At 41.1% G+C, this 22,866-nt stretch overlaps 2 protein-coding genes across 3 annotated transcripts in view; both read right to left on the bottom strand.

Moving 5' to 3' along the window:
* Positions 1 to 2,498: 2,498 nt before the first annotated feature.
* On the bottom strand, positions 2,499 to 18,235 carry LOC130202308 (mitogen-activated protein kinase kinase kinase 7-like). Of its 2 annotated transcripts, XR_008833326.1 has the most exons (15): positions 17,474 to 18,235; positions 16,817 to 16,927; positions 15,810 to 15,875; positions 14,781 to 14,826; positions 14,196 to 14,334; positions 13,378 to 13,502; positions 11,937 to 12,065; positions 11,501 to 11,631; positions 10,677 to 10,761; positions 10,441 to 10,571; positions 10,211 to 10,349; positions 10,107 to 10,131; positions 6,705 to 6,766; positions 5,298 to 5,413; positions 3,740 to 3,830 (listed from the first exon to the last, which is right to left on the bottom strand). XR_008833326.1 is itself a non-coding variant. In XM_056427755.1 (14 exons), the coding sequence occupies exons 1-14, from the start codon at positions 17,537 to 17,539 to the stop codon at positions 3,659 to 3,661; spliced, it is 1,518 nt and encodes a 505-aa protein (XP_056283730.1). In that variant the 5' UTR covers positions 17,540 to 18,221; the 3' UTR covers positions 2,499 to 3,658. The 2 variants fall into 2 exon arrangements, 1 of the variants encoding a protein (XP_056283730.1); XM_056427755.1 differs by lacking the exon at positions 10,107 to 10,131 and having other exon boundaries at positions 2,499 to 3,830; positions 17,474 to 18,221.
* A 1,531-nt stretch (positions 18,236 to 19,766) lies between these two features.
* LOC130202546 (disheveled-associated activator of morphogenesis 1-like) overlaps positions 19,767 to 22,866 on the bottom strand; it is a 36,657-nt gene continuing 33,557 nt past the window's right edge. The window contains exons 23-26 of the mRNA XM_056428187.1: positions 22,608 to 22,668; positions 22,188 to 22,322; positions 21,587 to 21,757; positions 19,767 to 21,367 (exon numbers count right to left, since the gene is read on the bottom strand). Coding sequence (XP_056284162.1) covers positions 21,158 to 21,367; positions 21,587 to 21,757; positions 22,188 to 22,322; positions 22,608 to 22,668 — 577 coding nt within the window. The 3' untranslated portion in view covers positions 19,767 to 21,157. The remainder of the gene's footprint in view (positions 21,368 to 21,586; positions 21,758 to 22,187; positions 22,323 to 22,607; positions 22,669 to 22,866) is intronic.

The following is a 22,866-nucleotide window of genomic DNA, read 5'->3' as shown; positions in this document are numbered from 1 at the left end:
TACATGTTGATGATGATTTAGTTTATTTCGATCAGCAAAATATACAACAATCATAATTCAACAAAAGAAGAAAGTGGCTGACCGAAAGGGTCGAGGCTGAAGCTAACGAGCTTATAAGTGCCCTAACCTATGATTTCTCGAAAAAACGTATTTCAAAGAATCATATATATATATATATATATACATATATATACACACATACATACGTATACATATACATATATATACATATATACATACACACACACATACATACACACACACATATATACATACACACACACATACATAAACACACACATATATACATATATACATACACACACATACATAAACACACACACACACACACATATAAACATAAACCAAAAAACGTGTCCCCATTAACCGTTGATGTAATGATGATGTAGTAATGAAGGTTACAGGTGAAGCACAGGTGGTGCTGTGACTGGGTGCTAACTGAAGGCTGCTTAATAAGAAAAAATCAACTACTGTCTCTTTATTTTTCAATTGTCAATATGTATTGCCTCGTGGTCATCATATCCTCACTCTTCCATGTGGGAATGTTTAGTTACAAAATGACCCAAATAAAACAAGTAAATACATGATGTATACAACTATGCTGGAAATTAACCATGAACATAAATATCGGAGGAAATAAACGGCATTAAATACATATGTATCAAGAACAGGTATGCTGCCATCTAGCGGTATAAAGGTGAACCGTTTACTCTGCGGTGGAAATATAAATATAATAACAGCAACAACTCTGCACAGAAACATTACTTTGATTAATCTATATTAGGAACTGTGTTGCATCAAACAATGCAACGATTAAGTGAGAAGGTGATTCTTGCTGTGTACATGAATATTAAACTTCCCGTCGTCACCACTGTCGCCAACATATCCAGGTTTAATTATTTATTCTTTATATTGACTAATTAATATTCTTCTAACGTTACCCTGCTATGTGTTTGCATCGTTAAAATATCCCCGTTTAATTCTTTATTCTTTATATTGATTAATTAATATTCTTTTAAGGTAATACGAATATGTATCACTGGCTTTTATTTTGACTTCATTTTAAGCACTTCCGTTCTGTCGTTTTTGGTTTCAGACGGCAGAAACGAAATACGGAGGTGGTATTCCGTTTTTCCGTTTTTGGTTTTCAAACGGAAAACGAAAAAACCACGTGATTTCCGTATTCCGTATTTGGAATGAAACGAAAAAACAAACTAACAAAACGTACACGGACCGAGACCGGGCATCGTGTCCTCGTGGACCAGTGTTCTCTCCGGGGTGCAGGTTGTCAGCGCGCGGTGAAGTGCTGCCCCTGTGCGTCGCCGACGTGTTTTAGGCAGTTGTATGCACTTCTGTCCTTTAAAGCACGCTTTTTTCCCTCAATAGATAAAGGTTGAGCAAGCCCCCACTTTAACCCCCCCCCTCTCCCCCACACAAAATAATAAACGGTGTCGCTTTTCTTTCCATCTCCCGGTGATTGAATCGCGAGCACGTTTAACAATTTAGCTGGACTCCAATGAAGGAGTAGACCCATCTCAAGGAGGATCAGAAGAAACGGACAGCATGTGAGTTAAATATGAGTGTCACAGCAAAGGGTCTGAATACTTATGACCATGTGATATTTCTTTTTTTCTTTTTTAATAAATTTGCAAACATTTCTACATTTGTTTTTTTCTGTCAATATGGGGTGCTGAGTGTACATTAATAGGAAATAAAATTAACTTTTTGGATTTTAGCTAATGGGTGCAATGTAACAGTGAACAATTTAAAGGGGTCTGAATACTTTCCGTACACACACACATATTTATATACACACATATATATATATATATACACTTGTTTATAATATATATATATATATATGTGTGTGTGTATATGACCATCAGCAAGAACATTGTCTCTTTCCTCTAGTTATTAGTCTTCCTCCTCTGGCCAGGAGCAGAGCTTCGCCTCACCGACACCCTGTTGTTGGAGACCCAGGACATCCTACTTGGCCCACTGGCTGAAAGGGAGGAAAGGGAGACCCAGAACCAGGACTGAGGGGGGGAAACTGCCAGAGTCCTGGTGCAGTAGAATGAGAGGTTTCCTACAAACTCTACACTGGTGCTCTACACTGCAGCATTTGATGGTCAAATCATTCAAACACATTATATTTGGAGAACAATTGTTCGGTTAATTAAATAATAATGTAGCATTAACAATCTGAAACTGGGCTTTTCCAGGAGGGGTGTGTGTGTGTGTGTGTGTGTGGGGGGGGGGGGGGGGGGGGTCTTAAATAGAAAAGTGTTAAAACAGAGTGTTCCAGAAAGGGTGAAGAGAGGTGTTGCATGTTTTTATAAAACATTAAAGCAAGTAAACATGTTCTAGTATGTAAAAGTATCAACCTGAACATTTGGAAACGATGTATCCTTTAAAAGGAGCATCTGCCGGTCAGGTCCACAAGCTTTCACACATCCAATAAAGACAACAGACTAAAATACTACAAATTTTGTTTATACTCTCTAAAAGCATATAATTGCAAGTCTGTACATTGTTAAATCACAGGAGACATGTTTTATAAAATAAACTGAGATGAAAAGAAAAAATTAACTGTACAAGAACAATCCTTAGGCAGCAGTCTGAAGAGATGCGTTAAAAACAATGATCCATCCCAGAGTAACCCCGTCGTCGTAGAAACCACCCGACCAAAGTGACACAACACATTCCTTTGACCCCAAATAAGTGCAGTGCAGAATAATGTCAATATAATTTTGTGAAACGTAACGTGTGTAAAAGAAAACCGTAACTGAAGAAAAAGCGAAATTAAACAGATAGAGATGTCTTCCAGGTTCATTATTCCACAGTTATTTCCATTTCAAACAGTCGCTTCAACAAAGCTTCTCTTTGGCTCCGAGGCTCGGGAGCACAACTCCTTTGGTTAGTATGCTATTCACAGTTAAAATTCGTTTTAAAAATGGTACGGCCCACACTGTCAGTGCCTCTCCTCTTTTCATCAATCACAATACAATAGGGGATATATACGGAATATATATATAAAAATGGTAAGAATTTACAAATTACAATCGCAGTTACTTTTAAAGCAACTAAAAAATCAAATATAGTATAAAAAAACTAAAAAAGAGCAAGTCACCTTCAGGTCCTTTTCAGAGTACATGTCCATGTGAAGTTTCTTGGTCGCACCTTCAATTCTAATGTGAAATACTGAAATGAACACGATGTGTTACGGCCAACCCTAACGTAACGTCTAGCGTACGGAGGCCCAGAAAGGACAAGTTACGATTTGTATATTTCATCTCATAACCTCAATATAACCCAAAAGGTGCTCGTATTTATCTATTTTAAGTCATAACTGAAATCATTTGTGGTGGTCAATCTAATTGTTTGCTTTGCTGAAAAAAATGTAAATACTAAAAAGAAGAAATTTCACTTATGTTCCTGTAGTTTCGACACCCTCCATGCTGGTGCGACTCTTTGGCGCTGATGGGAAATGTTTGTCTTTTAAACTGGGTCTGGGCCATCGCCGTTAGCCCCGTCTGCGTTCCCCTGGCACCTGGTTTTGCCGTGAGCCTATTAAGGTCCGTCCGTCTGTGGAGTGATTCCTCTCATCCGGTGGAGCAGAGGCGGTGGGGCGCGCGTCCTAGCTGTGGTGCTGGTTCTGAGTCTTGATCAGACTCAGCTTGCTCCTCAGGCCCTTGCAGTCGGTAGAGAGGCTGCTGTTGTCCTCCAGAAGCTTGCCGTGCTCTTGGAGGAGTCGAGATGAGGTCTGCTGCTCCCTCTGGTCCTGCTCCAGCTCAGACATGAGCTCCTCTCTAAAGACAAGGAGCCTCCGTTACGGTCTGTGCCTTGGTCACCGTTTACGTACAGCGGCAATCCAACTATCACACACCTCACCTTTCAAATCATTGACATAAAGTTCTCTCTCCCTCCGATGGATTAAAGCAGCATTATATTCCATATTTGAAGGGCATAGGTCTCAAATGACGATTTCAAGACTTTTAGGATGACGCTTATTTGCCTTCTTCATCTCAGTGACATGAGGAGAGATCTGCCCCCGATCGTTATAGACCGATATCCAGTGAGAACATAAGATCTGGATAGCGGTATTAACCCTTTCTAGTCATTCAAGCTCATGATTAGAATGGGGCCGTGGCCTATTTTACCGCTATCGATGACGTGTTCAATTGTGCGAGGAACTAATATGAATATAGTTACAGGAGATGCTTATTTGAATTCAAAGCCACTATTTATATAGAAATACGTCTATTTAGTTCCTTAGTGTTTGATTTGTATGTTTTTTTATTAAAATAACCACTATGGCTTTGACAATACAAAGTAAAAGGATAACATTTAGAGTAAGTACAATCACTTGGGGATGCTTGAAATAATTTTGTTTACCATCTCCTATCACGGAAAAAAAACGATGACAATGATCGTCATCGGCTATTATTCATAAATGATAGTCAACTGCTATCGACGTCAGGGCATGGCCAGCATGGCCAGCATGTCATAAAGAAGGGAGGCAGGAGATAAAAAATAAAAGAAAGGTAAAATGACATGTAGTTTCTGGAGGGGAGGGGTGTCTGTACTAAATCTTCTCATCTGACTCTCGAATAAGCTTACTTCCTAAAAGATGTTGAACTGTTCCTTTAAATGCAGTATTACATTTTCAAGGGGAGCCAGTGGCAATAGATGTCCTTGGACATGTCTTGTGTATTTCAGAATGTCACATTCCTGATCATATAATACAAACTGGGTCATATTTGAGTCTGACCTAAGATCTCATTGCCATGGTTAATGGTTTACGGCACATGTAGTACGTTGTTGTTACTCTCGAGTCTCTCACACCTTGTTGTTATGATCTATTTATCTCGCCCCATAAAACACATGCTGCCTCTTTTAGTTCTAGTCAGCTTTCTGGTCACACAGACTCGTCAAGAATGAACATGGAGAGGCACACATGACTCTCACATGACCCAATAGGTGACTCACTGATTGGACAGTTTTGGTGTAATATTACAGGGAAGGCAGCTGCTGTGTGGTCACTGTGTTTCACTCACTTTTTCGGCAAGAAACGGTTCACACACACAACACACTGTTCTGTTTCAACTCTTCACGTTCTGAATGATCAGGGAAATAATCTCAGTTCATACATGAAACCATACATATTTACCCTAGTTAATAATAGTTAGTAAAATACCCACTATTAAAAAAAAACTCTCTAAAGTTGCATAGAGTTCCAGCGCAGCCGACCGCAGACAGCATGTGACTGGACTTACTTCCTCCGAGCAAGGTCAGCGATCTCCGACTGGATCTTAAGGTAGTCCTGAGCCATCCTGATGTGCTGTTCAAACACGGCCATGGACTCTTTGGAGTTGGGACACGGAGCCAGAGGCTGTGGGAGAAGAACAACTGAGTGATCAATACTCGATGCATGAGACGAAGAAGAAAATAAAATCCTTTTATTGTCATATTACATATATACATATATGAAATGTATTCTCTGCATTTAACCCATTCCTTAGTTATTAAGGAGCAGTGGGCTACAGTGACTTGCTCATGGACACTGCGACATGCAACTAATGGGGAGAGCGGGGATCGAACCGACTACCTAGCGGTCGCAGGACGACCACTCTCTCCACTGAGCTACAACCACCCCGGATTGAGCAAATATTTTAACATCATTTGTAGTTACTCATTTCGTTTTTAATCATCTTAATTTCTTGTAATACACTTCTGTTTTAATTCTACTAAAAGGCCCTAAGTGGCGTTGTTGGTCTCTTTCATTTCCCCCTCCCTTAAGGCCAGAATGTGGTGAGGCCTTAACCCTCCTGTTGCCTTAGGGTCAATTTGACCCCATTCAATGTTTAACCCTCCTGTTACCTTTATATTTACTGACATATTTTACCCTTGGGGTCAATTTGACCCCAGCAATTAAATCCTCCAGAAAATTATTAGAATTAATATTGTTTTCCAAGTTTAAGTGTGAGGTACTTTATGTTTGTTTGTTGACTACCTAAATAGCCCTTTAAATATATAAAAAAGTTGATATTTCTTATATGTTTGACACAGTGAAAAACAGCCTGGGGTCAAATTGACCCGAAAGAACACCGACATTAAACATTGAATGGGGTCAAATTGACCCTAAGGTAACAGGAGGGTTCAGGGAGGGGGAGATGAAAGAGATCAACAACGCCACCTGGGGCCTTGCGCCCCAAGAGATACAAGTTTACAACTCAAATATATAAATTAATTGTAAGGACAAAGATTTTTCTTTTTTTACCGTTATTAGGCCAGATATGTGTTTTAGTAGAATTAAAACAGAAGTTTATTACAAGAAATTAAGATGATTTCAAACAAAACCATTAAAAAAACTAAATTGCAAAAACAATTTTACCGTAAACAAACCATGCAAAAACCAGTACAATAGTAGCAGCACAACAAATAAAATAGTAGAAGAAAAACAAGTGGGGCAAAAACAGGTAAAATAGTAGCAGCAAAATAAGTGGGGCAAGAGTAACTATTATAACATCAAGATCACATATCGCCAGATCCTTGCACTACACAGAGCACCAGTATGAATGCTTGGTGAAAGAGACAAGTGGACAATATGATTATAGTCAATAGTTGTAGTAGCACTAGAAGGAAGAGGAAAGGTTTTTATCAAAAACATATTTTCAACTTACCTGTAACTGATGATCCAGTTTCAGGTAGGCCATGGGAATGGAGCCATCTGAACCATTGGTAGCTAAGGACACGCACGCACACGCACACGCAAACCATTGTCAATATAAAAGAGCTTGTTTTAGAAAGCACACTGACACTGGTAGGCTGCATTGTAATGCACTCTACTGGTGCATTGTGGGCAGTGAAACATAATTCAAAGCTTTGACTCCCGATGAAGTACGACTCGATGAGAACATGTAATCTTATGTTTTACGGTTTGTTTTATGACATCTGCCTCTCGGGCCTACGGATGAAAAATAACCTCTTGGCCAACTCTGGCACATTTACAGAAATGTTTGTATTAAAATCAGGCATGAAAACGGGTCAGGGGTGAAAAAGGTGAGGAGGATAGGCGCGGGGGGGTGCTGGTGGTGACTTCCACGGACATCGATGTTGGACGTTGTATGATAATCTATAGGTCCTCCATTCTGACACCAAGTCAGTGATCGGGCCTATACTACTATAATAATAGTAATATTGTGTATAATATGGTCATTCATGAACCAACTTCCTTTTTTTGTTGTTGGCGTGAACAAGTCTTCAAGTCTTGTGCTCTGCTGAGCCACGAGTCTGTTCCTTGAGTCTGTTCCTCGAGTCTGTTCTGCCTCTACCTGGTTGTCACGATCTTCTATACCATACCTGCCATAAATATCATGATACTGATACAATACCATAAAAACAGTATACCATAAATACGATACTGGTATATTTATCTATAATAGTAATAAATAAAATATCTGTATGGTTAACTTTTTACCAACTTTTTCAACACTTAACAAATAGCAGTAATATTAGTATTAATACAGCAAGATATTAATGAAACTACATGGAGCCATCATAGCATTGATCAATGATTATACACTATGAGGCCGTTAGTCTCTGACCAGAGGATACAGAGTTCATCAGGATGAGCAGCTGTAGAGTTACACAACTTTACAGACTGAACTTAAACATTTCACTTCTGGCATCTTTTTTTATTTTTATTTTTAAAGCCGAAAATTCCGCCACTTAAGGCCCCTCGCTGTGAGCGCTGCGCGTGCAAACAGCTTGACACGGAGCAGCGCGTGCGCTCTGATCGCTCTTTTAATGAAGTATTGAGACTAAAAATATGCTAAATCACATCGCTCTTAACGTACGGGTACTTTGTTAGCATCGCTCCACCGTGCAGCGCGACAGCAGCAGAAGTAGCGTCTAACATTCAAGCTAACCTAAACCACCAAACGCTGAAGACATCTTGACGCTGATTGGCCGAGACGCGACACGTCCCATCAAAGATGTTTTATTGCGAAGAGCAACACTTCACATTTTCTCCGTGTCCCACTCCAATCTCATAAACGCCGGCCGGCCAATTGACCCCCCCCTCCCCAAAACAAAAACTCTTCGGATCTACACGATTCACGTAAGTCACCTATTTTGGTTTCAAAACGGCGAATTTCGCCGAAAGGTGAGGGATTCTCATGCCTGTAAAATGCACTGTCCCTTATATATATATATTAGGGCTGTGAAACGATTAAAAATTTTAATCGGGTTAATCACAGGTTTTTGTGGATTAATCATGATTAATCACATATTACCGATATTCTCGGTATATTTTGTGAGAACATAGAGATTTATGACAAAAGACGGATATATACATTTATACATTCTTCTATACAATGGTGCTGCAACTCAGCAGTTATTTAGCAGTTTTCTTCCATATGGAACATTAATACATCTTCATCCTAAACAGAATGTTTCACCCTCCTGTTACCTTTCGGGTCAATTTGACCCCATTCAATGTTTAATGTCGGTGTTCTTTGGGGTCAATTTGACCCCAGGCTGTTTTTCACTGTGTCAAACATATAAGAAATATCAACTTTTTCTTTTATTTAAAGGGCTATTTAGGTAGTCAACAAACAAACATAAAGTACCTCACACTTAAACTTGGGAAGCAATATTAATTCTAATAATTTTCTGGAGGTTTTAATTGCTGGGGTCAAATTGACCCCGAGGGTAAAATATGTTAGTAAATGTAAAGGTAACAGGAGGGTTAAATAGAAAATGTTTCTCTTGTTTGTCAACCATTAACTCCACCATGATACAATCTAAAGGCCTCTAGTCTTCCTCTAGCAGCTGCTGAGGCAAACTGACTGTGTGGGTTTTCTTCATGAACTGGGCCGTGATGAAAGGGACGGCGGGGACACCGCTGCAAAGCTGAAACCTCACCGACACGGACACGGGGACAGATTGACAAGTGACTTTTTTTTTGCTCGGTCGATGCGCGCACGGAGCTCTGTGGCGCGCGAGATGGAGATCGATAAGTGTTAACGCGACGCGTAGAGACAGAAATGACATGCTGCTGTGGAGATACGATCAACAACAGACGTTTAGTTTAATAAAAGAACAAAGACGTGCGATAGAGAACATGTCAGGGGCGGGCCAATCTTTTAATGTCATGCGATCTACCAACACTACGCGCGATCGACTGGCAGGTCGCGATCGACGTGTTGAGACCCTGATCTACAGGAAGTAAAAGTCGTAACAAGGTTTCCGTAGGTGAACCTGCGGAAGGATCATTACCGATGAACAGACCGTCTGCATGAGAGCGGACAGAGTTCAGATTGAAGAGGTGTATTGGAAGCTCATTTTGCAAGTGACTTTTTTTTCGTCCCGACGACCAACAACAGACGGATTGGAAGCTCATTCTGCGCATGCGTTAAATGCGGTAAAAAAACAAAAACTAGTTAAACCTGTCATTGAATTAACTGAGTTAACGCGTTATTTTTCACAGCACTAATATATATATATATATATAAAAAAAGATGGACAAGAATTAGTGAATGAATGAATGGCAGAGCTCTAGACTAACGCTGCAGGTGTGTCTTATGGATCATCATTCAGATGAGGACTATAGGTAGACCGCCTGCCCCATAGAGAATATGACATCCCCACCATCGCCACGCTGTGATTGGTTAACTGTGTGCAGGTGAGAAAAAAGGGAGAGGTTAAGGGGGGGGAGGCAGTAGTATATTTGGAGTATTCACTTTATTTTCTGATTGGTATGATTACATATAATTAGTGTTATTTGTATGTTTACTGTGCATTTGCTGTTGCTCTGGATAACCTGCTGCTGGAACACAATAATTTCCCAATGTTTATATCTTAATTTATAGTTTGTTCACAAGATGCTTAGCATAACTAGCATACGAAGACTTATACCATTTCTAAAAGTTAACTTTAGTCCTTAAACAGCATCCCCATGTCCACATGGGTACTTTTACTCGAATCAATCCTGTTCATAATGTGCCATTAAGAATATGTGTTTCCATTGAATGTGTTGGGGGACAGAATCCAGTCCTTGTTGTTTGCAAAAATATACTCACGTTAATATGATGCTTTCAACTGCTTCTAAAGTACACAGTAAAATGCCGTATAATGAACAGCTGTTAGCCTGCCAGCCGACTTCACCATCAGCTGTTGTTCTCACCTGTGGGACTAATGGTCATCCTCAGCTCTGATTGGCTGGTGGTGGTTATCGGGCTGGTGCAGGGGGTGGGGCTTTGGGAGCATCCAGGTTGATTTTCCACACTGGTCACCTTGGACAAACCGGTACGCAGCGTTGCTGTCTAAGGGTCGGGGGGATAGAAAACGTTGGCATCATAAAAAAATCGGGTGGGACCGACACAGACACTGTGATCCTGTGCGATCAGTGTTCACCTTTGAGGGTTTGAACTGGAGCGGAAACTTGGCCTCAAAGCTTTTCAGGGTCTCCTCCCTGCCGACGGAGTTCCTGCGCTCCGTGTTGTCATCGCTCCGGTTGCTGCTGATGGTGTAGTCCGCATAAGAGCCTACAGGCGGCACACACTCATTTAAAAAATACTGTCTCACCAGTTTCAAGCTGTCGACTGGACATGTAATCAGGAAGTTGACGGGCTCGTCGTTGGAATAGTCACCTGTGCTTGTCGCCGATGAAGAGCCGCTTCTGTTGGGTGAAGACTGATGAGGGAGCTTGAGAGGTTCATCGGAGCCTGGGAAGTACTGGAAGATGCAAACACAACACCCAGCGCTTTTCAACAGATTCATAATGCCTCATTTGAGGATCAAACGGTAATTTATGTATGCTTACTAAACAAACCGTTAGCAGATTAAAAAGGTACAGCATGTTTTCCTCTTTCCTTCCCAGAGTAAGAGATGAGACCATCCGGTCTGTGTGTTAAGTACAGAGCTGAGGGCAGTTTCATTAGGTCAGATCACTTCTTATTTTCAGAAGATTCTATTTCATAAAGTAGGTTTTCATTAGTTTGACTTAAATCATCATGGAAATTGATCCCTGCAGACTCGCCTGGTCTTGGTCAGGTTAGTTATCAGGTTTAGATTAATGTTATTTAACTGTTCCTCTTGTGTGTCCATATTCAGCTCGTACGACGAAATCTTAAGAGTTCTGTCATGGGATTAAACCCATCGGCTGTAAAACCACAAGCTGTCCACGTCGGAGCTGGTTGACAATGGGCTTCCAAATGTTCTTCGTTTGTGGAGAGCTGTTCACTTTCTGGGTTCTCACTGTCATATTTGATTCTCAGTGTTTCATGTTGAATATGTGCACTAGTTTTGTCCTCACGGGTCTGTGGATGGATGGGATCGGGTCCGTGTTTCAGAGTCAGATCCAATTAGCTCAGAGTTAGCGTTTTGGCATACACTTGTAAAGCCAAACAATGTGTGATATTCCCCGCTGTTTATGACACAATTACAGATTAAACAGTACGTGTTGGGACGATACCTTCATAAAATGACTCATAGTGTTCTTGACTTCCTCCATTGACGGCCTTTGACTGGGTTCTTTGTCCCAACAGCGGGTCATCAGACTCTCGATGGGCTCTGGGAGGTCTTTGATGAGAGGAGGCCGTGTACCTGCGTCACAGTGAACACTCAGTAAGAGGCCTGGAAGGTCGACATGTGACCATGTGGGTCCGGATTCAGAAGTCACTGTAACACAAACTAACCAACCGATTGTGCAGAAGATTGTGGACTTGCGAACCAAAACAAAGAGCTCAAAGGGGCTCAAAATGCACAGAACAATTTAGCACCGTACTTCTACCCTCAAACTCACAGCGGACAGTTTTTAAAAGGAAACAGAATCAATGCAGCAGAACATCATAAAAGAACAGGCCTTTATTATTTGTAGTATTTGTAGTTGGCAAGAGGAGTTTGCTCACCTCTGTGGACGGCCCACATTATACAAAAGGCAGAGCCGCCAATCTCATCGAAGGGCTTCTTGCGTGTGATGACCTCCCACAGAATGATGCCCCAACTGAACACGTCGCACTTCTCGCTGTAGTTGCTGCCTGAGGGAGACACGCACACGATAACCAATCAGAATTCAGTCTAGCTGTGAGGTTGAATCAATATATATATACATATATATATATACATACAAAAATAAATACAGATCCAGACAGATTGTGGAAAACACAATGGTTACCTTAGGCCAGTGGTTTTCAAAACATTTTCAGTGATGTACTTCCTGTGAATTGTTTTTACAGCTAAGTACCAGCGCAAATAATTTTTTGTAAAAATTAAAAATAAGTAGTAATACATAGCGCTGTGCCATCAGTGTTTGATTTATTGAAATATAGAAACTGAAGATTGCACTGTTGAATTGAAATGAAATATTTGTTGATGTGTAACCGTCTTATCAGTTAATAATTTTATTAAGAGACGTTCAGAAACTGACATTTATTTGAAACTAGTCTAGATTTAAATTATATTGTTTTAAAAAGGTTAATGCAATTGTGTGTTGAAAAATGTTAAAACAACTTCTAACAATTAGTTGATAGACAAAGAATTAATCTGCAACTGTTTTGCTCATGCATTTAGAATTTCAGTAATTCTTAGAGCGTAATTCCCATGTTCTGAGTGAGTCCACTTCATGTCGGAGTTTTCTATTTTAATGCACGCGACAAGTCCTCTCGCGGGCTGCATCCGTGCAGATGGCGCTGCAAGATTTCTAGCTCATGCCGTTAGGACTTTACGCATCGTGTCTCGAGATGACTTGAATTCAGAAAGTTTCTTCTTTAAAAAAAACTCTGGTGGCATTACCAGCATGATTTGTGTGTTTGGTCTTGAGATGCCACCAAGGTGTGCTGGCTTCATGCTACTGTTAGCTAACCTCTCTCCATATAAAGTGGGTGTTGCAACTTGTGGACGTAAACCTTGTTAAAACATAGTCGTCTGAAAACTGACGGAATATTGCCGGCTCTGGTTTCGCCTTCTTTGGCTCGTCTCTCCGTGTTTTCAACAGCATCGCTGCTACACTTCAACCACGACTCCGTTGTTTATGTTCAGGCGGCAGTGATTAACAGGTGATGACAGGACGTGTGCCAGGTTGGGTCAAACCATCCTGATATGGTAGGGACGCGTAGTTGTTAGGATAATTACTTTAAATAGCCTGCTTAATATAAAAGTAAGTTTAAAAGTAAATGTATAACTTACATTTATGTTTTTATGATTATTTACGAAATAACTATTTCTGAAGGATTTTTGAATGAATGGCAATTTTTTTTAAATCCCACATACCTTCAGTGCCTTCACGTATCCCCAGTGGTACGCGTACCCCCATTTGAGAACCACTGCCTTAAGCTAATCTCATCAGCTCACCTTCAAACACCTCTGGTGCCATCCAGGCTGCACTGCCCTTGTTGTTGGTCATGTAGGTCTGAATATCACACGCTGTTCCAAAGTCACAGATCTTCAGCACGGTGCCACGAGCCACCAGGAGCAGACTGAAACGCAGAGGACGACCGTTAGAGACCGCAGACAATGTGTTCTACACTTCTATAAAACATTTTTTTTGAAGAAGAAGACCGTCGCAGGTATTTCATCATAAAACTAAGTATTGAGTGCCACGAAACCCGAAAAAATATTTACACAAGAAAAACGACGAAACAAAACAATAATTCATTGTGAATGTTCACATTAAATAAAGAACTTTCTTTAGGCTCAAACTGGACATTGGAGAGTTGCATTTTCACATCAATAAAAAAAAATGGAGGTTAAACCTTTTACAGCAAAGCGTGTGCATTATATATGTATTCTTTTTCTTTTACAGTTGTAGAAGCCAAAAATCATGTGTGTATAGCTGTCATCAGGCATTTCCATTCATACTTTCCCCTTAAACATGCCTCAGACTGTGCAGGCCCAACAACATGAACCAATCAGCGACTGTTTAACTGTTTGACTGCAGCTCATGTTTCACCAGTCAACTCCTAAGCCACAATTACCCAGAATCCCTTTTCCTGTAGCATCAGCAGATGGTGGGCTCGGGCCCAGCTAGAAGCTCATTCGTCTTTCAGGAACAAGGAAGCAGTGGGAGAAGACTATCACAGAGACCATCAGACTTACGTTATCACAAACCGGTTATTTTAAAGCTTCTCGTCACCGTAACTGTCAATCTGTCTGCTCATGAAGAGACTCACTTTGGGGGTTTGAGGTCCCGGTGGATTAGGGCCTTTGGCTTCATAGAATGCAGATAGGCGACTCCCTGGGCACACTGCAGACACCAGCTCATGGCGTGGGATGCCGTGTAGTGGGGCTGAGGGTCGGCGCTGTGCAGGACTTTGATTGGGAGACAAGCAAAGAATTAGACGGACACGGGGCGGATCTCAAACTCATTTTGGAATGCCAGCATGATAAAACTTGTCGTACATTTACATAAAAAAATAAAAAAAATTGGCTAATTTTCTTACATTTAAGTGGCAATTTTTGGAGATTCTAAGAAATATATATATATATTTTCTAAAATGATTAAACAACATGATTAACCAATAAATATTCACATTTTTTTCCTCATCCATTTCTCTTATTGTAAATGTAACCATTAAATTACAGAATCTTGTAAATCTTGTAAAATCTTCTCAGCATATTATAGCATTATAATAATATTACAGCATTATATGGAACTATGTATTAAACAGTGAAACCATGAAACTATATAACCGGTACTGTAACATGTCAGTGAATATGAATCATCAAGGATATTTCACAGCCGTAATAAGACTTACGGTTATATAAAGAGCCACATTCTGCATACTCCATGACCAGACAGACCTGAGAACACACATCACATTAGCTTAACAGTAAAGCAAAAGAGTGAGGCCATCTGTAACTTCCTGTAAGCTGAGCTGCATTTACTGATTGACCACCAAACACGTCAATGGTTGGCTCCAAAACTAAATGGCTACATCCACACTCCTACATTTCCATATTATAATTATAGTACTTTATACATGCGGATGAAGCAGCTTATATTAGAGCGAGAGCGATTTGCGAGTGGCGTGTCCAGTGGCTTTATCGACCCTACGGAGCGGACATCTGAAGACCCAGTGTGTGGCTTTGAGGAGGACGATGGACACAAAACGAAGGGCTTTTCTCTTCTTAATAATACTCATTTTGTTCTGCACAAATACTTTTGAAGTTCACAAAGAAACTGTAAAGGAACAAAAGTATAAACTCTCCAGTACGACAAGAGACTTCAGCCAGCAGCAGAGCTACGAGTGAGAGAACAGATAACAACGGAACCGAGAGGGAACATGTGAGAGACGTGTGCTGACTATACTTATTGATCTATAATCTAGTAAACTTTGATTTGTACGGGTTCAGTTTAAAGTAATTTTTTGATGTGTGCAAGACAAAGCAAGAACAAGACCTGCAGCGCTGTGACTGTTTGAAACTTTTTTTGCACGAAAATGTTGTTTCAGTTTATAAAAGACGATTATTGAGGAAGATTTTCAGTATCAAGCACTACTTTTTATTAATAAAGAGTACTATAATACTCGGTATCTTGTATTTTCTGTATCCAGCCAACCCATCTACTTCCCGTTTACACCGACACCTGCATGCACATTGTTTGTGAATAGCCATGCGAGTTGTTTTCAGGCATGCTTGTGTGGACGGAAATCTTTTTCATTTTAAATGGAAACAAATGAGTGTGGAAGTAGACGAAATGATGTGCTCATAAGTGTATTCATGAAGCGGCATGTTCTTCAACAAACATCATAAGAGGATGAGCCATTAGTGCGTTGTATACTCACTGGATTGTCACAGGAGCCGTACAGCTTCACAATGTTGGGGTGATTTACCCGGGACAGCTGGCGGAGCTGCGCACAAAGAAAAAATAGACTTATTACCACGAATATATTCATCTCTGTAGGTCTGTGTGCATTACAAAATTAACATGTATTATGGCGATTCTCATGTAATGGTTTCCACAGTCATCATATTGCTCTCCACATATTATTATCTTTGTTGTATGAAAGCAATAGGCAACATACATGTGCCTAGATTTACACTTCAAAAAAGTCACAGTGTCTATTCAGAATTGTAATTATTTGATCAAGTAGTTACTGAGATACTGTAAATGCAGATTTCATACATGATAACGGTGTTTTAGAAAGACAGTGCTGGGCTGCTTTGTTTAAAAAATGTTTTTATTTATTGTGTTTTCATATTCACTCAAACTACGATTGTAGGACTATCTCGTCTTTGTTGATTAGTCAACTTATCGCTCGTTTAGGTCTATGAATTATTTAGTTAATTAGTCCAGCAGTTCTCAAATGGGGGTATGTGTACCCTTGGGGGTATGTGAAGGCACTCCAGGGGGTAAATGAGATTTGTCAAAAATATATTTAAAATTAGGATCGAATTTAAAAAAAAACGTTATTTAATACAAATTCAATAGATGCATGTTCGGAAACCTAATGATATACATTCTATATTAAAACAGACACTGACACCGCAGCGATGTGTATTACATCTTCTTTTCAACCAAACATGCTTTGTGCTGGTTTGGGAGAACTTGGCTGAAGAAATATTTCACAGGGGTTACATCACTAAGAAAAGGTTGAGGACCACTGGATTAGTATGTTTAAACAAAAGAAGACGTTTCACCCTGAATGACCTGTCGATTAAATCAAATAATCGATTAGTCTACAAAACAGAGTGTTAGTGGACCAAGGTCTTTGGTTAAAAAGCCCCACCCAGCAGCTCCGACCAAACAGGGTTCACTCCGCTCAGGACACGAACAAGGTGTTCACAGTACCTCAACGAGAAAAGCGTTCCTTTCGTTTTCACTCTCGATGGTCTTGATGGCGACGTCTTTTCCTTTCCAAACGGCCTTGAAGACGACTCCAAACGTGCCTCTGCCCACAGCCTGCGAACAAGTCAACATGCCAGCTTAGGACACAACTTTAGCCCTGGACCCCCTCTCCTAAAGCAGGCTAATGCGTCCATGGTGAACAGAACTCCACCCCTCCCGCTCTCACTCGCCTTCTCTTAAAAAGACTCCCTCTGTATCTGGACTGTCTGGTGAACTTTTTAGGAGTAGCCACAAATGAGAGTTAACCATTTTACGACAAGACCTTTCAAAAAATGTAAATAGGATAAAAGAAGCGGAGGCCTTGCTGTGGTTGTTCCAGCGCTTCCAGGTTCACAGTAGCAGACGCGTTTCACGGTTCGCTCCGACCCCAAATGTACGCAACCGTCTCCGTGTTTCCGAGTAGAGAAAGGTGGACTGGGACGTTACAGTTACACCGACAGGGTCGCCGGCGCCCGTCCTCTACATTGGCGCTGTCCGTCGGCAGAAAAAACACGCAGTTGTCTCTGAACTCCTAGCGCCCGGAACATCCCCCCACCCCCTATACAGCAAGAGCTAACGTGAATGCCCTCTCCGGAGCCCGTTGTCGGTCAGTAAGTTTACCGCTTCAACTTGGATGTCTTCATACTGGATGTCTTCAAACAGACAGCCGGCTGGAGTCTCCACCATGATAGCAGCAGCAAAGCGGCGACACTCTTCAACGCGAGCCGGCGATGCCGGAGTTCAAACCCGAAGCTTGTCTTGTGGTTATCGGGATTTTTTTTTTTAAAGAAAAAAGGAGACGTGTGTTGGCTCCTGTTGCTGTGAATACAGGAAGTGGGCACCAGTAGCAGCTCTCCGCAGCGTCGTTGCCTAATGAAACATCTGTGGGCTGGCCGCTCGTGAACGTCCCGCCGCACACAGAGGGGGAGGAAACGAGCGTAAACGGAGCATTTCAGATCTGCTGATTTCACACTATCGAGCTCGATGTATTTTAGCTCTGTGGTCCGCGGGTTAAATGATTCGTTTTGAAATGAGGTAGAAGGCTTTCTCATCAGAGCCCGCTGCTGAAGCGCAGTCTTGAATGCAGCTTTGTTTTGTTTCTACGTGCACGAGAGCCTCCACAAGGGGCGGCAAACTATATTTCCATCGCTAACAAACGCACACACATACACTTTTTCCTTCTTACACACGCGTAACCCATGTATTTATTAACATTTAATTACTAATTTCCGAGTGAACATCCAACATTAGTCTGCAGCCTCCCTCTTAAAGAAGCAGCGTCCAGTAAGACCACTTCTTCATCGGCTTGGGGTGCAATTTGAACTAGTTTGTGTTCGGGTCCAAACCAAAGACACAGCTGCATATCAAACAGCTTCCGGTTTAGTCGACCCGTTATGCAGTTCAGCAGCGGCCCCAATTATCTTCTGTCCGACTGGCAAGTCAAGGGCTGCAACAACGAATCGATAAAAATCGATAATTAAAATAGTTGGCAACGAATTTCATTATCGATTCGTTGGGTCGCGCGATTATTACGGCGCTCAATAAGTCGCGGAATATAAAAAAAAGTCGAGTTGAGAGCAAAGCGGCGCAGGAGAAACCAGAGCGGAGCGGAGGGAGAGGACAGACAGAACGCTGCGTTGTGAGAGCCAATCAGCGCTGAGCTGCTCCGCCGTTGATGAATCTAATTGGCTGCTGCTGCTCTCGTGGCGCTGGATGCGGAAGTCATTCACGTAGTCGGAGTGACATTCACGAAGCTGTGTGCGCCTACGTGGTGACGTTATAAACCCAGACACCAGGGCGCTACGACGTGTGGCATTTACACAAGAAGTTGAACGTAGAAAAAGTGGTTATTTATTCGGTGGCGGATGGCTGAAAATATTTTTCCATGGAGAAAGGCAACAGAGATAAGCCACGCCCCCTCACCGTATGAGGCGTTTAACCCATAAATAGCCAACTCAGGAGAGTAAACCGCTGTCAGTTCTGTTTATGACAGGGTTCATTCACATACTGACCAGTAAACAGGGTTCATACACATGCTGACCAGTGAACAGGGTTCATACACATGCTGACCTGGATCTCCCGGACCTTTCCATGATTTTAAACCAAATTTCCATGATTAAACATTTAGTGAAAACTCTGTCTATACGTGAACAAGAGAAGATGTAGAATTTAAACTAACAATGAGAATTCCAAAGCATACCGTATATATTCCGTGTAAATTAACATTTGAATATAACACATTTGCATTACTTTTCCTACATTTTGGGATTTTATTTTTTTCAATTACTTTTCTAGGCCTGGAAACAGCCATTTAAAAATTCCATGACTTTTCCAGGTTTTCCATGACTGTACGAACCCTGTTTTGAATAAAGGGTTGAAAATTACAGTGTTTTCGTTTTTTTATCCGATTAATCTAAAAAATAATCAACAGATTAATCGATTATCAAAATGATCGTTAGTTGCAGCCCTACTGGCAACCCAAATCTAGAGTTTTGTCTGGCACATATTTACGAAAAATAGTAGAGCATGAAGACCGCTTCATATGGATTATACAGCAATTCCAAAATGTTAACATTATTATTTGTTTTAAGGTCCCTGTTCTACCACTTCAATGTAGGTCTGTTAATTATTCTACAACTGTAGCGGCTGTAGCTCAGTGGGGTAAGAGGGCCGTCCTTCAACCACAAGGTCGTGGGTTCGATCTCCGCTCTCCCCATTAGCTGCAAGTCGAAGTGTCCTTGAGCAAGGCACTGAACCCCCAGTTGCTTCCTAGGCGCCTCACCGCAGCCCACTGCTCCTTAATAACTAAGGATGGGTTAAATGCAGAGAACTAATTTCCCCTTGGGGATTAATAAAAGTGTATATTAACTTCAAAAGAAAAAGAACATGACAAAGAAGAAAAACACATTGTAGATATATTGTTATTCCCACTTTTACTAACATTAGCATTGCATTGAATAATTGCATTAAATCAAAGAGTCTGAATAGTCTACATAGATCAATACAAACTCGTTCTGGACAGATTTGTAGATATATTGTTATTCCCACTTTTACTGACATTAGAAATGGCACAACATTTAGAACAGAAATAGTTAGTATTACATTGAATATTTACATTCAATCAAAGAGTCTGAATAGTCTATATAGATCAATACAAAACTTGTTTTGGACAGATTTAGAAACATTCATTCTTCGAGTAGAAGCATCTTGAACTTCTGAGGTCGGAATAGAAATGTCACGTTATGTAAATGGCCCAAGATAAAGGAGCGTGTGTGGGGCCAGTTTCAACTAAAGACTCCATTCAACTGAAAGGCCATGTCCTCAACACAGACAGAGTTGGATTCAGGCAGCCTTAAAGATTGATCAGTGGAACACCATCTACACACCCATCGCTGACGTCCTATGAGTTAACAAGTTCTATATATGAGATTGTAAGCATTAATATAGCAGCAAACAACTATTTGCAAAGTAAAGATATAGTGGAGCGATGGTGAACTGAGTCACACTCCTTCTTTGTATGTTGTAATCTAAGCTTCTCTTATTCTATGTTTTTGGGAGCTGGGCCGGCCGCACAAGTGGGTGATGCATGGAAGTCCCTCCCTTTTAAATTGTTGTCCCTCGCCTTGTTTAAAAAGAGACGTGGCCCTGTTCAGACCTGGCATTTACATGCATCTTGGGTATTCCAATCACAAGTGGACAGCTCTAGGTACATCCGTTCACACATGCCGACTGACCACTATTGTTCGGATTGCAGTTCCCCTGCTCTATGTGCATCATTTCACCCATATTACACTTACCCGTGTCAAATGATAATACTGATCCTTGTTTAGAGAAGAAAAATCAAATCTATTTTAAGAAATGCAATCAGCACCCAAAGCCAAAAAGTGTATTGTTCGAAACTATTGTAAATATTAACGAGGAATACATACATTTTATAAAAGAGACTATTGCAGGATATAGTTTTAGATATTTACATACTGGCGTTAAAAAAAGAAGGATGTAGTAAAAATTTTACAGTATTGTTGACTTCCTAAATCATCAATTTTTTTATTTATTTGATCAGTGTATGTTTAGAGGACGAACAGTCAGATTCAGAGCTGTGTAAACTCGGGCAAGGATATATTTATCAAACCATAATGACTGCCCGTCTATCTGAGAACATGCATATTTTTGTTAGTTTTGGCTTCAGTTCCATACATTCAGATGCATTCAGATACATTCATTAAGTTACATCTGATACATTGTTATAGTTACATTGTTACCAGACAGTTCCAGGGTGTGGGGTTGTCTGTGCAAGCAACACATTCAGAGGTCAAACTGAGTCAGTTCTGTCCCGGGTCTCTCCCGGCCGCCGTCGAACAAGTTATGTCTCCGCTGTTTTCTACGGTTCATTTTGGACATGTCCATTTCGAACACCTCTCCGGAGCGCAGAGCGGACACCAAGTCATCAAAGTCACCTCCCTCTTCCTCGTTTGCTTTGGTCTTCTTGGCCTTCTGCTCCCTGTCTTTCTTCAGCTGGACGAGAGGAGAGAGAGGTCAAGACAGAACAGATGGACATACTCTACATTGATCGATGAATGAGGTGCTCATCAGTACATGGACATAGAGAAAGTGGTCGGCGATGTCAGTAACTTCTTATTCATCTAACCACTATGTTACAGACTCCTGGTAAAGGACCATTCAAATGCATTTGGCACCCTATTAAAACTCACTACATTGACAATATCTTCTAACCTGTGCCTCCGCGAGTGCCCGCCTCTCCTCCTCCTCCTTGCGTCTGACCGTCCTTTCGTTGTCCTGTTCGGCCTCTGAGAAAGCTGTGAGGAAAGTGTCGAAGATCCCGAAGAACGCATCCGGCTGCAGGTTGGATGAGTCTTCTCCAAAGTGTCTCAGGGCCTTTACAAACTTTGACAGAGAGGAGACGTGATTGGAAGGTGACCATTTGGTCAATTGCAACACTTTTGTCTGAGACTGCTTCAGGCCATAGGACATATTTTTCGTCCGAGGCGTCAATCACATTTCCATACGACTCTGAAACCTGCTGTCCGGCGTTGAAGTTTTTGGAACAGGTTTGATTTTTGGATTTTTAGCGATTCGGTGCTCAGAGCCAGTGTAAATGATTGATCGTCCTCTAGGCAGCTGAACAACAGCTTCTTGCTAATGCCGATCATTCATGGGTCTGGGACCCATGAATTCAGTTTGCTCTGAGATTGCAACCATTACAACAATAACATGCATCGTAGCCAGTGTGTGATATTTATTGGATGACGAATTAAAAAACCACATGAGGACTTGGTGTGCAGAATCGTGAATAACAGTGATTGGTTTTCCTCACCACTTCTTTGGCCTCGCTGAGCGACTCCTCGACATCTGAGAAGCTGAAGGAGGCCACGGTGACGAACTGACTGACCACAGGGACAAATTTATCCCCAGGACCGTGATGGGACTGATCCCGCTGGTACTGCAACTCCTGGGAGGGACAAAACACACACCGACTGATTATCACATGTATGAATATTGTGCGTCTGAAACATTTTTATTTTTGTGTTTCTTTATGGCCCTTCTTGGCCAGATGCATAGTACATTTTTTTAATGCATTCTTACTTTTGAAGGTTGTATTTCCTGTTAAACTTTTAAAAATACCTAAATAAAATATTAAGTATAAAAAATTAATATTGTGTGTCTTTTGCTTCAATGGATTGATGATCAAACATAAAGACAAAGAACAGAGTTTAAATCCATCTGGCTCGCTTACCGTCTCCACACTCTTTAGGCCAGATCTCAGATTGCCGATGTCCTTCTCCAACTCCGTCAAACTGGAGACACATATGGGAGAGTGGAGATGATGAGTAACATATCAGCTGCATGACACATTATGACATTAATATACAAAATAAATGTTTTTGGGATATTTGTTGTTCTAGGTGGAATCAGAACTTGTAACACATTTTTTGGGTGTCAACTGTCTTAGGGTGTAGCTTCCACAAGTCTTGTCGCCACAGTGAGGTTGCCAG

The sequence above is a fragment of the Pseudoliparis swirei genome, chromosome 12, assembly GCF_029220125.1.
Source record: "Pseudoliparis swirei isolate HS2019 ecotype Mariana Trench chromosome 12, NWPU_hadal_v1, whole genome shotgun sequence".
Lineage (NCBI taxonomy): Eukaryota > Metazoa > Chordata > Actinopteri > Perciformes > Liparidae > Pseudoliparis > Pseudoliparis swirei.
This window is presented reverse-complemented; position numbering and strand designations above follow the sequence as displayed.